Below are 15,114 nucleotides of genomic sequence, written 5' to 3' on the forward strand. Positions count from 1 at the left end.
TATTATTTTAGAAATATGGTCAAAGAAGGTGTTTTCTGTTCCTACTTCTGTGGAAGTCTGATTAATGGTGAAGTACAGCTCAGAACTTAGCTGTCAGTATAGCAAAAAGTCCTCAAACACAAGGAAGGGTCCCATTTTGGCTCCCTCATAGCTCAGCAATGGCTGGTCACAACACAGCAGGCTCAAAACATAGGGAGGCCCACTCTTTCCCACAGACCTCACTACTCAGCTTCCAAGACCTTCAAGGCAGCCATGGTTAATCATCTGCATCCTTCATCTATGCTCCAAAACACGGTGTGTATGGTGTGTGCGTGTACACAGGACAGAAGGGTAGAAATCAGAATTTTTTGAGGCCATAAGAAATATAAAGTTGATGTTACAACTCATTCTCTAGTATGGATAGAATTAAAGAGCCCTGGTGGTACAATGGTTAAGTGCTCATTTGCTAACCCAAGAGCTGGCAGCCCAAACCCACCAGTGATTCTGAGGGAAAAACAATCTAGCAATCTGCTTCTTTACAGATTACAGCTTAGAAAACCCTAGGAGACAGTTCTATTTTGTCACATAACATCACTATGAGCTGGAATCGACTAGCAGGCACCTAGTAATAAAACCAACAATGTTACCGTTGTGTGCTGTCGAGTTGATTGCAACCCACAGTGACCTTGTATAGTGTTTCCAAGGAGCGGCTAGTGAGTTTGAACCACCGACTTTGCAGTCAAGTGTATTAGCCAACAGCACCATACCAGGACTCCAAACCAACAGTGAGTACAGTTTTGTTTTGTTTTTCCTAATATAATTGTACCCTAACTGTAAACCAACAATGGGTACAGTTGTATTAGGAAAAAAAGCCCAAGAAATTATCTTGAACATGTTCCCCAAATATAGTGCTATGACACTAAGTGTTTCTTTTTTCTCTTCAGATTTTCTGCAAGATAGTATTACATAGGATAAAAAATTTTTTAAAATTAAAACCTAAAGAAGAAAGAATTTCCTTTTTTTTTTTAGAAAGTTACCATGCAGTGTTTTCTGGAATCTCTTCACATTCACCATGTCATTCGTTAGCTGAAACGTTTTTCCTTCAGTTTCTATAGTAAATTCCCTACAAAGTAACAAAATACAAGGTATTAGTCAAAACATGTATCCTTATACCTTAATTTGAAGGAGTTTTATGAATTGTTTTTAATTTTAAGTGTAATATACAGCTTGGTCAACTCTCATGACATGAGGGGATTTCTTTTAATTCCATTTTCCATGAACTTTTTTGAAGCCCTCTTGTATAATAATTTAATCAGAGGAATATCAAATTAAGTATAGTAAAACCTGAAAAACTAGAACTTGTGTAACGTAGAAATCTACTAGAGAAGGAAAACTCAAATATTTCCCACTAAACAAGCAATAGAAAACTGCACCCTATCAAAGGCGACAGTGGCACCCCAAAACCCAAAAACACTACAAATGACATAATGATATTAATTCTTCTGTTTTTGAGATCAAGGTCAGAACCCTCAAAACTAGTCTAATTCCTACTCCTACTGGTAAGATGACTCTGTTCGTTTGTCCAACAAATGGAAAAAAGGAAAGAACTGGTCATTTACTTCCAAGTAAACTTTGACACTCATGTTGAATATTAACTAGAAAGTATGATTATGTTTTATATGTCAACATGGTTCCTAAAAAGTTTTATCCTAAGTTTCAGGTTACAAGACTTCACCTAGTACCAATATTTCTGCTTATGAGGTCTTTTTCAATTTGGGTTTCTCCTGCCTCACAAGTAGTCCGGCGCTGGTGAAAGAGAGTCCTCATGTGGCTGTCCCTGAAACTGTATAGTGGGTACTAGATTCTTGCAGTGATAATCTTATGCAGCACCTGGGTGTTGTCCACTGATCTCTTCTGTCTTCACGATTTATTCTATTCGTTGTGTGTGTGTACTAAGGATTCCTTGACATAAACAGTGAGTAACATATGTGCGCTCTGTGTGAACAGTCTACATATAAAGTAGGTACAGTTACAAAAGCTGAAATAAGAAGACCACCATAATTCTAAAAGCTTACATATAATGGTCCTGTGGGTTAAGATGCTGGACTGCAAGGTCAGTTTGAACCGCAAAGCTCACCAGCCACTTCTCGGAAACCCTAGACAGGGTCATTATGGGTCAGAACTGACTCGAAGACACCAACAACTAGTAAAGTATGCCCAGCTTAACAAGATTAAATGTAGTTTTAGCAGAGATACTGATTCTGGGAAATTAGAAATATTTTTTAAATTTTCCTACTAATTTGGATAATTGTATTTCCACTTACAAGAGCTCATCTTATGACAAATGCATAGCAGGATTCCCCAGGCTATAAATCTTTAGGAGGGCAGAGAGCCCTTTCTTTCTCCTATGGAATGGCTGGTAGTTTCATAGTGCTGACCTTTGAGGGAGGTTAGCAGCCCAACTCATAACCACTACACTACCACAGCTCCTGTTTATGATGAACTTGTTGCTGTGGGGCTGATTCCAATTTATAGAGACCCTAGAGGTCACTGGGTTTCCAAAGCTGTAAATCTTTATGGGAGGAGCTCACCAGATCTTTCTCCCAGGGAGTGGCTAGTAGATTTGAACCACTGACCTTTCAGCTTGCGACCACCAAAGTTCTTTAATGTATATAATAAAAACAAAAAATTTAATGAAAAGCATTGCCACTGAGTTGCTTCTGATCCACAACAAGCCTGCAGAACAGAGCAGAACTGCTCCTTAGGGTTTCTGAGACTGTAAATCTTCACAGGTGCACAAAGCCTCATCTTTCTCCCATGGAGTGGATGATGCATTTGAACCACCAATTTTGCATTTAGCAGTTCAGAGCTTAAGTGACTAAGTCACCAGGGCTCCTTAATGTACAAAATACAAACCAAACCCACTGTCACGGAGTCAATTATGGCTCACAGAGACTCCCTGGGTAGGGTTTATCTTTAAGGGAGCAGAAAGTCACTCATCTTTCTCCCATGGTGGGTTTGAACTGTGGAATTTATGGTTAGCAGTCCAGTGCTTATCCTATAGTGCCACCAGGGCTCCTAATGTATGGAATGTCATTGTTAGGTGTCATCGAGTCCAACTCACAGCGACCCTATATTGAGTCTCCGAGGCTTTTGAAATCTTTGCAATAGCAGAATGCATCATCCTTCTTCCATGGAGCGGCTGGTGGATATGAACCTCAGACCTTGTGGTTCACAGTCCAGTGCTTATCTTATGGAGCCACCGTGCCAGCGTGCCAAACAATGCCTATTAATTTGTTTTTAGATCACGACATTTAATATAATTATCAATACTATTGAGTTTAAACGACCACCTGTTTTGTTTGACACATCTGTTATTAGTTCCTTTTTCCTCTGTAACTGTCTTCCTCTGGGTTGAGTATTTTGTATTACTCTGATCCACTGCTGGTTTACCAGTTATACCCTTTCATGTGTTTTTTCCTAAGTAACTGCTCTAGGGTTTACTATATGTTTGCTTATTTTTTTCCCACTTATTATAGTCTATACTCAAATGATAAACCACTTCACATATGATGTATGCACCCTTACTACCGTAAGGCAATTATTACTTCATTCCCTATTTTCTAATTAAGCTATTGATGGCATGTATTTACTGCCATATTTTAAAGTCCATAATACATTACTACCATTTTTGCTTAAAACATTCTGTTTTTTTGAAAGAAACTAGACACCAAGGGGGAAAAAAATGTCTTTTGTATTCATTCACAAATGCATCATTTTCAAGACTCTTTCTTTGGGTGGATCTAAGTTTCTGAATTGCTTCCTGAAGAACTTTAATATTTCTTAATAGTACAGTTTTGCTGGCATTGCCTGCTCTGAGTTTTTCTTTGACTGAAAGAGATAATTCCCATTTTGTTTTTTGCCTTTTCTTTTTATATGAATGAGGTCATCAGACAGTATGTCCTTTTCTGACTAGCTTACTTCTTCACTCAGTGTAATAATACCTATAAGTTCAATCCATATCGCAGTCACTTTCATTTTTGAGAGGAATTTTACTGGGTATGGGATTCTAGGGTAATTTTGGGGGGAAGATGAGGTGAGGAGCGGTTGGTCTTTTAGTACTGTAGTCTGCATAGTTTTTAACTCTTTTATCCCCTGGTTACTTTTAAGCATTCTCATTATCACTGGTTTTTAGCACTTTGATTCTGATGTGGTTTAGTATGCTCATGTTTATCTTGCTTGTGGTTAAGTTTTTTGATTCTGTGGGTTTACTTTTTATCATATTTTTTAAATTTTTAGCCACTACATTATCAGATTTCTCCCCCTATATTCCTTAATCTCTGGGACTCCCAATTATGCATGTGCTAGATTACCTGAGATATGCTAGATCGATTTTGTTTTTCTTCTGTCTTATTATACGTCTTGAAGGTTAATGGTCTTTCTTCTGCAATGTTTAATCTGTTAATCCCATACATTTTCACTTGACATATTACCTCTTTAAAATATTCCAGTTGGCTTTTATTTTATATTTTTATATTTCTTACTTCACATGAAGGAACTTCAAAAGTTCATGGGAAAATTCCATTATCTTTTAATTCCATTTTCCCACGAACTTTCTAAAGCCCCTCCTCATATGTTCATATTTTTCTATATACCTTTGGGCATATGAAGATTACTTGCAATGGTTTCAACACCCTCATCTGTTTATTCTATCATGGTTGTCATTTTGGAGTCTGCTTTTTTTGGATGATTTTTCTTCTCACAATGGTTCATATTTCCTTGCTTTTTCAAGTGTAGCGATTTTTTATTGTTTTCCAGACACTGAGAATTTCATATTATTTAGTGCTGTATTCCTTATACCTTTAATAAGTCTTCTCTATTGTTTTCATATTCATACTTAAAACAATTACAGATATCAAAAAACACAATGGTTTGAGAGCTAGGAGACATAGCTGTTACTCCTCCTTTAGCCACTACCTTGAACAAGTCTCTGCCTCTATGAAAGTCTTTAAGAAAGAATGAGCTTTACAATCCATTTCAAATCTCTTTCCAGGCTGCAATTCCAGCAGCTATCAGAAATCTCAGCAGAGACAATACCAGAAATGCAGCTAACAGACAGTGATTACCTGCAGAAGATTTTTTTTAAGAAACTGATCTCACCCTGACTTTCCAAAGCTAGAAGACAAATGGGACTGAAGCCTGTGTTCAAGTACACATCTATACCTCACCCCTTCTCATTCAGTCGCGTTTCCATTTCCGTAACGTAGCACTCATCACACGAGGCCAGGTACTCCATCACCAGCTTTGCCTCCTTCTTATAGGCCTTACCAATTGCTCCTTTATTGGGTTCAAACTGAACAACATTGACTGTTTTGTATGAAGCAGTCAAGGAATAAGACAAAACAGCACTGCTTGAACATTTGGGAAAATGTAATTAACCAACAACAGCTATCAAGTCTCTATTAGAAGCCCGGATCCTGTTTATGTTGGCTTCAAGTACAAGAGGAAAAAAATACCTAAAAGATATAATCAGCAAAGTAACCAAACCTACTACATATTATGTTGCCTGAAAGAACAATGTATTCATTTCTATAATATCCCAACAGAACAATCTGTTTCCTGTCATTGGCTTTGCTCTAAGAAATCAGCTCACAACCTCAATGCCTGGAAACTTCTGTTGCAAGTCAAGCGAGCTAAATTATTATTTTATCCACCATAAAATGACATTCATCTTTTAACAAAAACCAGTATTCATCAGGTACCATTTATTTAAAGAGCAGGTAAGGTATGGTGGTGGTAGTTATGTACCGTGGAGTTGGTTCTGACTCATAGCGACCCTGTACAGGGTTTCTGAGGCTGTAAATCTTTATGGGAGCATTTGGAAACAGTTGGGGAAAACTGACCAATACCCTGAAATACCTTTGGAACATTTTTATGAATGTGCTTCATTCAAGGGCCAAACATTGACATGGTACATGTAACATTACAAGGAAAGTAGTAAGAAAGTAGCAATGAAATATGCAAAATGTTTAAATTACAAGGGGAATTCAAAAACTCCTGAGAAGATCCCATTTTCCACAAACATCTTGAAGGCCCCTCATATGCAACACATCCAAGAATCAGACTTGTATACTATCATGTTTAAACTTTAATTCTGAGTACAGGAACTGAGCTTTAAGAACACTAAGAAAGGATATGGGTTCTTTTAGAGGTTTCTCTGCTACTAGTGGAACTTTAGTGGCTCTTGCATGACAGGAAAGATCGTAACAGGAACGATCAGCACATCCAACAATCTCAATCCAGCCCTAAAAAGACACAATCAATAAACATGTTTATAATTTATATTGGGTCCATTAACAAACACATGTAGACTGCAGTCAAACCTTTGTTTCACATACTCAAAGTAAATCAATGAGAACATCTCCTCTCAGATTTTGTAAATGTTTGAAACAGCAATAATTTTATGTGTCAGGTAACTAAAGCATCAGTAAAGGATAATTTACACATAAGAATCTTCTTACTTTCTAGGCAAATTCATTTTGTCATATTATAAATGGTGGGTAACACATTCTAGGATTTAATTACAGAAATCAAATGTGAATCTAGACAAAACCTATAGATCTGTAACCAGGATTCAAAATGATTTTGGCAGAGGCCAGCACTCGGATGGAATGCCTATTTTCTCACAATTTAGCATCAGATGGCTGTACTAAACACACATCTCAGCCAATTATCAACGCGGGCATTCTGTGCCTGAACAAAGGAAACTCAGCAGAAAACATGAGGTGTAGGTCATAGAATAAAACTAAATAACGGGGTTACTACAGTATTGTGCCAGGTTTCATTTCATGTAATATCTAAGATACTTTTCAAAAGCAAAATTTAAATTGTTTCTTAAAAAAAAACAACTTAGAAACCTGTTATTTGAAAAAGAACAAGAGTTGTATATAAAAGGCCTATTTAATTAGCAATATTTAATAGGACTTTCTCTCGTTAACATTTATTCTTGTCCTTGATTCCAAAATTGGGAAAATCCAACCATCACTTAGCTTTCTAACAGCATAGTGCCAAGTGGGATACTTGCACTAAATGGGCAAAAAGAAAACTCATACAATCTCAGAAATCCAAACACATGACAACAACAAAAGAATTCAAAGAACAGAGCCTGAACAACAAGGCTATGGGAGCCAAATGAAACAGACAGGACAATCCTAGCACCCTGAGTTTCAGAGGAAAGCTTAGAGAAGTGGATTGAATACCTACTGGGAAGAGGAGCTGAGCAAGGGCAACTAATCACACAAAGGAAAAAGAACACCTTAGTAACCCTTAATAACACAACACCAACGGCTCAGCAGGATGCACTTGTTTGTGTGTTTAAAACGCATAGGAAAATTACCTAGAACAGGGTTTGGTAAATCAATCAAGTGTTTCTCGTTACACTTGGTGAGCTGAGAATGTTTTTTTACATTTTAAAGGGCTGTTTAATAAAATCAAATATGCCGCAGAGGCCATATGTAGTCTGCAAAGCAGATAGCACACTGTTAGGCCCTTAAAAGAAAATGTTTGCTGATCTCGATGAAGAGGAGACATGGAATGAACACTTGGGGAAAGGCATTTGAAAGTTTTCACATTCTAAATAATCTTAAGCTTTGCTTTTTCCTTTTTAAAAATGACTTTTTATTAAAAAATTCATTATCTTCTAATTCCATTTTTCACAAAGTTTCTGAAGTGCCCTCACATTTAAAAATTGAGTTCATAGAATGTAAAAGGTCTTAGTGGCAGCAAGACCCCACAGGACCCTCCGGACTAGAGTCTCCTTCATTATGGGCAGTACTAGAGATTCTCAGCCTCGTTTCGGATGCTCTTGTTCCCACTACCACCAATGCAGAAAAACCAAATAACTCTCTAAGCTAAGAGCACTGACTTTCTTTTCTCCATTACTCCATCACTGCCTCCGTTCGCTATGGCCCTTGTCAGAAAGGAGGCTACCCTGGCCAGCTCCACTGGGGTGTTAGCCAGAACACTGCCCACCCCAGGAAGCTGCTGACAAGCACTGTCCCTTCACCAACCTCTGTCTGAAAAAGCCACCTAAGTCTACAACAGGCTCCTGGGAGACAAAATGTAGCCCCCCAGGCAGGCAGGGGCAACTGCTTTTTCCATTCCACTGAGGAAAAGATCGCTCGCTCTTTGTTCCAAAAGTCAATTTGGGATCCACCTCCTAAGTTAACAATGGGTAAATCAGGACTCGTCTCCTTACGTAGGACGTTTTAGATTCAGCATCCCAGCAGTCACAGGCATAATGGGCCATCTCGTTCTCCATGTGCTGGCGGAAGCGGAGTTTATCTGAAGATATGCCAACCTTCGTGAGGTAGAGGTAGATGCGGCCAATGAAATAGCCTAATACTGAGTTGTTAATCACGCCCTAAAGAGACAAGCAAGCATAAAGGAAGGAGAAAAATACACATCAGGACTTCTGAAGGCAAAAGCATTTATTCCACATTTTCAAGTTTTGCACTTTCCACTGAAAATACTTATCCAGCCTTCAGAATAATTTCAAATGCCAATAATGTGACCAGAGCTCATTTCAAAGGGGTCACTGTCCAGTTCGCAAGGTGATGGTGATGGAGTGTTGGGCAAGCTTTCTGCTGTCTAGTTATACACTGATTCCAGTTTGCTTCTAGGCCACCACAATGAAGCCAATGTCGCAGAAAGTCATGTCACAGGCATTCTTTGCTTTCCCAGTGCCTATGAAAGCTACCTCTATACTATGCTTCAGTCTATTAAGCATTATGATGAAAATGCTTGAAATACAGAGAATTCCCAAAACATGACAGAAACATCAAATCAGCACAGGCTGTTGGAAAAATGACGCCAACAGACTTGTTCAATGTATGGCCACCAGCAACCCTTCACTGGGTAGGATCTTCAAATAAACACAATAGTGTGAAGCACACGAGAATGAGGTATGCCTCTCCGTCACAGGGCTGGTACTCTATAGGACCAAAAACGATAGCCTTACTAATGACAAAGATTCTCTTTTCTGAATCAACGGATATAATCTGTGCCCCTCATAGAGTATTGTTGTTGTTAAGTGCTGACTCCCTGCAAGCCTGTATAAGGTTTCTGAGGAACGGCGGTTGGGTATGAACCGCCGACCTTGTTCGCAGTCCAGTGCTGATCCCACAGCGCCACACCAGATAGGTAATCTTACGGTCAAATACTAGAAAAATTTTAGAAAGCAGTGAGCCCTCTCTCCCACCCGATACAGGGGTCTTCCCTACCATACGGCTGGCAAGTTGTCACCCAGCCTCTCTTTGGACACTGCAGAGGCAGGAAGCTCATCACTCCCCAGGGAAACGTATTCCACTACTGGGCAACAGCCACTCAATCACTTCTCCAGGTACATATTTAGAGAAATTCGACTATATGCAAAGTCTTGTCCCAACTGCTGTGGGAAATACCGAAAAGCACTTGCATTCTGAGAGTCAAATTCCGCTTCCCCAAAAGTACTATGTATTGTTAACATTTGCATCAGTTCCTTTTCCTGGTGCTGTTACGAATGGTCAGGGGATTCCCTCCCACTTGTTCCTAGTTGCCATCAGGTAGATTCAGACTCATGCTGACCTCTGTGTGCAGAGCAGACTGCCCCGTCCCAGTGCTGGTGTGGTATCGTGGGTTAAAGCTCTGGGCTGCAAAGTCGGTTTGAACCGCAGGGTCGGTGATTCAAGCTCACCAGACACTCCTCAGAAACCCTATACAGGGTCGCTGTGGGTCGGAATGGACTTGATGGCACTTAACAAGCCTTGGGAAGCCAATTACCAGGCCTGCCTCCCACAGCATCTCTGGGTGAGTTTGAATGCTAACCTTTGGTCTAGTAGTTGAGTGGGATTCCTTTTCCTCCCACTACAATAAATACATTTCAAAAGCAACAATAATGCATATAAACTAAATTGACTGCTAAAATAAAAGGTTTTATCATCCAGAATGCAGAATTTGCTAAGTGTCACAATTCTCCAAATTGGTACAACCTAAATTAAATCACATAAGGAATCATACCTGTTCAACAGCATCTCCGAGGCGCATTGTATGAGCAGACTGTCCGCTGACCTGGGCTTTTGCAGAATACAAACAAAGGTGGAGGTCTGCCACACTTTGGAACTTGGGATGGTCTTTCTCATTGGGGTCTACAAAGTGTTCAATTTCTGCCATTGTGAATTCTCTGGAAACAAAAACATAGGAGATAAAATTTGCATTCCTAAGTATAAAAAAACAATAAAATCCTATATTCAATTATATACTAAAGTACATTGATAAAGACCCCACACTACAGGAATCGCATCACTGAACACAGAACATTTCCTAAAGAAATAGCAGAAGAAAAAAAAAAATTCAGTCGGTGGTTGTTTTTTTTAAACACATTAATGAAAACTTTATTGATCACTATTTTTAAATAAACACCTCTCAAATATTAATTCTTTATCTGCCATGATACCCACAAAAGATGATTACATTTGATGGAAAGTACTCTTTAAAAATCAGAATAAAGTTCTGAAAATGAAAAAAAACATAAGCATATGCCTCACAAAAAATGAGACACTGAACAGTGCTTTCCCAGTAACATGGTTTTCCTCACAGCGCTAGCAAGTCTTTATAAACACACACGAAATGAAGTGCCTGGCATTTACTTTTCACAGAAGAGATACTAAAATTGAAGTGAAACTGTTCTCAAGCTTTTATGACAGTTTGATTTTTATTGCTCTGAAAAGCAAATGGCCGAGAGTGGCACCACACACCTGGCTTCTCTAGAGGAAGCGCTTTGAAATCAAGTGCTATTCAAGGCAGGGAGCATGAGGCATGAAGTGAACGAGCTACTGCAGGAGGATGAAATAAATATGCACACAGTAATGGTTTCCAAAGAGAACTGTCTGAGTGGCAATTTAGCACCCATTGATAGGGAAAGTGTTTTAAATTAATTTTATGGGTCAAAATCAAATCTCTTTTCTTTAAAAAAAATAAAGTACACATTTAGAGTACATTTTGAAGGTTATCTCAGATGTTTTATAAGTAACATAAAATTACTTAAATGGGTTCTAAAATTGCATGAAATGCATGGCAAACGAGGTTGGATTTGTAAACTTCATTTTCTAATGGGACCTCTTACTTGGTACTGTAGCTCCTATGTCTTGTCATTCAACAACAATCATGAATCTTCCATGTATAATAATTATGACAGAGACAAATAAACCTGGTGGTTGCCTTTGCATAGCTTATAACTGGGTTGATAGCATCAGAATATAGGCAGTCTCCATCTTACAAAGATCAAGCTTACATACACATAACCCATTGTTATGGGCCAACCCACGTAAAGTCTGTTATATTAAAACTTCAAGGTATATAAAAGAATTCGTAATAACATACAGCACTAGTTTTCAGCACATTTTGAATCATATTTAGTACTATATTATTATGTTAAAGATGTTTTAGTGCACCTGAAGCATTTCTTTAACCTTTTTATGCATAGAAACATACACTATATACCATAAATAGGTATTGAGGCATTTAATGTTATGGACCACATATAGCCCCGGGTCTTATAAGGTGTTTTTATTATTTGGTGTTTTTTTTTTTAAAGTAGCTCTTTTTTGTTTATTGCTTCTCCCATCATGGTTTTAAAGACACCAAGCCCCCAGTGTAAATCAGTAGTGGGGTTCTAGGTCACATCCCAATCCCTGCAGCGTCTCCTGGCTTCATTCACTTACCCAGCAATCATGATAGGTTCATTCCTGGTGCAGGTGCTGGCTCTAAGAGGTGGCAGCAAGTGACCAGGAAGCAGGTATGCCAACAACAGGACGGCAGCAGGTAGGGCTGTCACCACCAGCTGAGCTCCCAGCAACCACGTCCCTATGCCCTCCCCACTCCCACACTGCACTTGTTGTTATTGTCAAGAGTCAGTTCCAACTCATAGTGACCCTGTATAGAGTTTCAGAGGAGCAGCTGGTGAATGTGAGCCTCCAGCCTTGCAGTTCAAACCAACCTTGCTGTCCAGAGCATTGTCCTACAGTGCCACACCAGGACTCCAGCTCTGTTGCCTAGTTGTGCATGAAGTCCCAATCCAGCTTCCACTATGTCCCACTCCCCATCAGTTTAGCAACATACCCAGCAAGACCAGATTCCTGTTTCCTGAGCATTCATTCAGCTCATGGGCCTTGTCCAGTAGGTTCCCATAAGGTTTTAATACAATAGGTTTTACAGGAATTTGTCTATAAATTATATGGGGACTGCCTGTATATAATATGGTATTTGTATAATTTCCAAATTTGAATAATGTACTATTTCACAGGAGGTTAAGCAACATATGCCTGTACTAAGACAAACATCTGACTAATGTTACATATAAACTGTACCAACTCTTTCAACTTATGTACAAATTAGACTTAAAGACAAACTTAGGAACAGAACTCATCTGTAATACGGGGAGTGCATATATCTAAAACACAGCACAGGTAAAAATAAAGGTCCCGCGCAGAATCCCCAAAGAAGCTGATACCAAAATGTATCAGTTTTAAAGTAATTCCAGACCACAGACAGGAGACAAGAATCAACACAATACTGATTTGACCAGTGTTACCTCTTGCCTGTGAATTCAGAGAACATACTAGGGACAGTCAAGATCACAAAGTCAGCCAACCAGAATAAAACAAAAATTTTCATATAAAGAATCTAATGCTCCCAATCTAAACAAAAGGAATTCTAGCTATACAAAGGCAAATGATCCGAAAGTTCTGTATGTGATCTAGAAGAAATTGTAGTCCTGCCATGGATGAAGACCATGGGGTTGGTTCCTGTACAGGTTAGGAGTCTGCAGAGGCACGAGTAACTTGAGCCCGAGTTCAGGGAGAGATATTTCAGGGAGAAAATGACCAAGGAATAGAAAGAGCATTCCATTTAGTTCCCCAGTGGGTTCCTTCCTCAGTTCTGGGCTGGCTTTCCCATTTGGCACTTCTGCCCCCATGTTTAACCACTATTCATTCTACAAGGCCCTAGGGTTTACCTTACTTCTTGGTTCTTTTAAAATCTGCCAATAGCTAATTTACTTTGGATAAATCTTCTCCCAAAACACTTGCTGTAGGCGATGACAGTCTCATATAGCTTCCTTGGTATTTTGAAAGTCTGCTTGCTAGACATTATTGGGATATAGGGGAAGCCACAGAAAAATTTAAAAATTACAAGACCCAGACAGTAGAAAATAAAACAGACTGAAATCTACTAACATCTTCACTGTCATAATATCGGGCTATAATTTCTGACTTCCTCTTCTTTCTACATCAAAACCTAGAAATCCTTCCCATCCAGTGCTCAGCTGTGCAAGCTCTCTCCTCCATGAAGTCTCCTCTCTGGAGCTCAAGTCTGAGGGACAGTAGGCTTACAACTACATTCTGGTCAGAATGCAGAGGCATTTCCTAACAGAGAGTGACAGGGATGCTGTGGGTGTTTTGATCTAGTCAGTGGCTCGGATAAGCAGGACTGAAGTCTGTAATTAAACAGTAGAAAGGGAAGCAAGGAAACAGGTGGGTGAGGTGATAGAGGGCTAGACAGCCACTTCTGGAGTCAAACAAAGTTAAGTGTAGCTACATATTTTATTTCTTGGGTGATATTTATTACCCTAAGTGGTGATATGAAGAAGAAAACTCATAGAATTCACAAAAAGCCTAAAGTCATAAACACCTAAGTCATAAGTTTCTGAAGAAAAGTACAACCAAATAGTACCAGTATGCCTTTCATACATTCCTAAGAACACCTGACAAAGGTAGGCTATATAGTCAAGTGAGTGCCTGAATTAGAGTAGACAGGAGTAAGCCTGCTGACTAAGTTGTCTTTCTGTCACACAACTATGGCTGTAGAACAGACTGCACCTCACAGCAATCCTATTGGACAAACTAGAATTGTCCTATGTGATTTCCTAGATTGTTATCTTACAGAAGGAGTATTGGTGTGGCGCTGCGGGTTAATGGACTGAACTGCAAGGTCAGTTTGAATCACGAGGTTGGCAGTTGAAGCTCACCAGGCGCTCCTCAGAAACCCTATACAAGGTTGCACTTAACAACAACATCTTACAGAAGGGAGTCCTGGTGACACTGTAGTTGAGCACTGGGCTGCTAACTGCAAGGTTGACAGTTCAAACCCACCAGCTACTCCAAGAAGAAAGATGAGGCTGTCTGCTTCCGTAAATAATTGCATTCACAAAACCCTACTTATGGTCACTATGCATCAGAATTCACTCAATGGCAGCAGGCTGATCGTTTTGAAGCAGACTGCCCTATCTTTCTCCTGAGGTCCAGTTTGTGGGTTTAAACTGTTTATCTTTTGATTAGTAAACACGGTGCCATCCCAAACAATCCGGAGCACAACCACACCCTTCTCCAATACAGATGCAGGACACCGATCAGTTACTAGTTACTGAAACACTCCCACCCCAACTTCAGTGAACGCTGTCTACTCTGAACACCTAGAATGATCCCTTATCCTACTCTACCCTACACTTTCCACTGCCAGAAATTGCCTTTGTTTAGACAATCAAGACCTTACTGTCCTCAACGTATAATGAACATGGAAAATTTGGGGCAGGTGATAAACGATTCTTAATCTTCCTTCCCTTCCCTTCAGAAATCAACTTAATTGTTCAAAATGGCCTGTCATGCCAGAGGTGACATTTACAACAATAAAACATGCTGTTTTGGAGAAGACAACGATAAATCCATAGTCGCATTGAGATGAAGTAGAAATGTTTTAAATTAACAAGCTTTCGTTTCTAGCTCTAGGCCAACAGTATTTACTAATTTTATCACAAGAGTTAACAGAGGCAATACCTGACTCTGATCAGTCCAGATCGAGGAGAGATTTCATTCCGAAAGGAGTTTCCAATCTGAGCAGCAGCAAAAGGTAACTTCCCTTGGTTGAATTCCAAAAGTCGTTTGAAATTCAGGAAAATCCCCTGTGCAGTTTCTGGTCTCAAATATCTGTAGATTAAAAGTAAACCACCAGTCCGTTATGAAGAAATTGTATTTTCTAATACATCTGATATTGTAGATAAAAATTCTCAAAATAATAAATATATCACTTTCACAATAAAGTTGT

At 39.2% G+C, this 15,114-nt stretch overlaps 1 protein-coding gene across 1 annotated transcript in view; it reads right to left on the reverse strand.

The window, feature by feature from the left end:
* The window catches only part of GARS (glycyl-tRNA synthetase), a 51,732-nt gene that overhangs the window by 7,840 nt on the left and 28,778 nt on the right, over window positions 1–15,114 (reverse strand). The window contains exons 8-13 of the mRNA XM_006832166.1: window positions 14,847–14,996; window positions 10,036–10,198; window positions 8,237–8,401; window positions 6,177–6,284; window positions 5,208–5,353; window positions 1,017–1,102 (exon numbers count right to left, since the gene is read on the reverse strand). Coding sequence (XP_006832229.1) covers window positions 1,017–1,102; window positions 5,208–5,353; window positions 6,177–6,284; window positions 8,237–8,401; window positions 10,036–10,198; window positions 14,847–14,996 — 818 coding nt within the window. The remainder of the gene's footprint in view (window positions 1–1,016; window positions 1,103–5,207; window positions 5,354–6,176; window positions 6,285–8,236; window positions 8,402–10,035; window positions 10,199–14,846; window positions 14,997–15,114) is intronic.

Source organism: Chrysochloris asiatica, unplaced genomic scaffold (assembly GCF_000296735.1).
Source record: "Chrysochloris asiatica unplaced genomic scaffold, ChrAsi1.0 scaffold00006, whole genome shotgun sequence".
Taxonomy (NCBI): Eukaryota; Metazoa; Chordata; class Mammalia; order Afrosoricida; family Chrysochloridae; genus Chrysochloris; species Chrysochloris asiatica.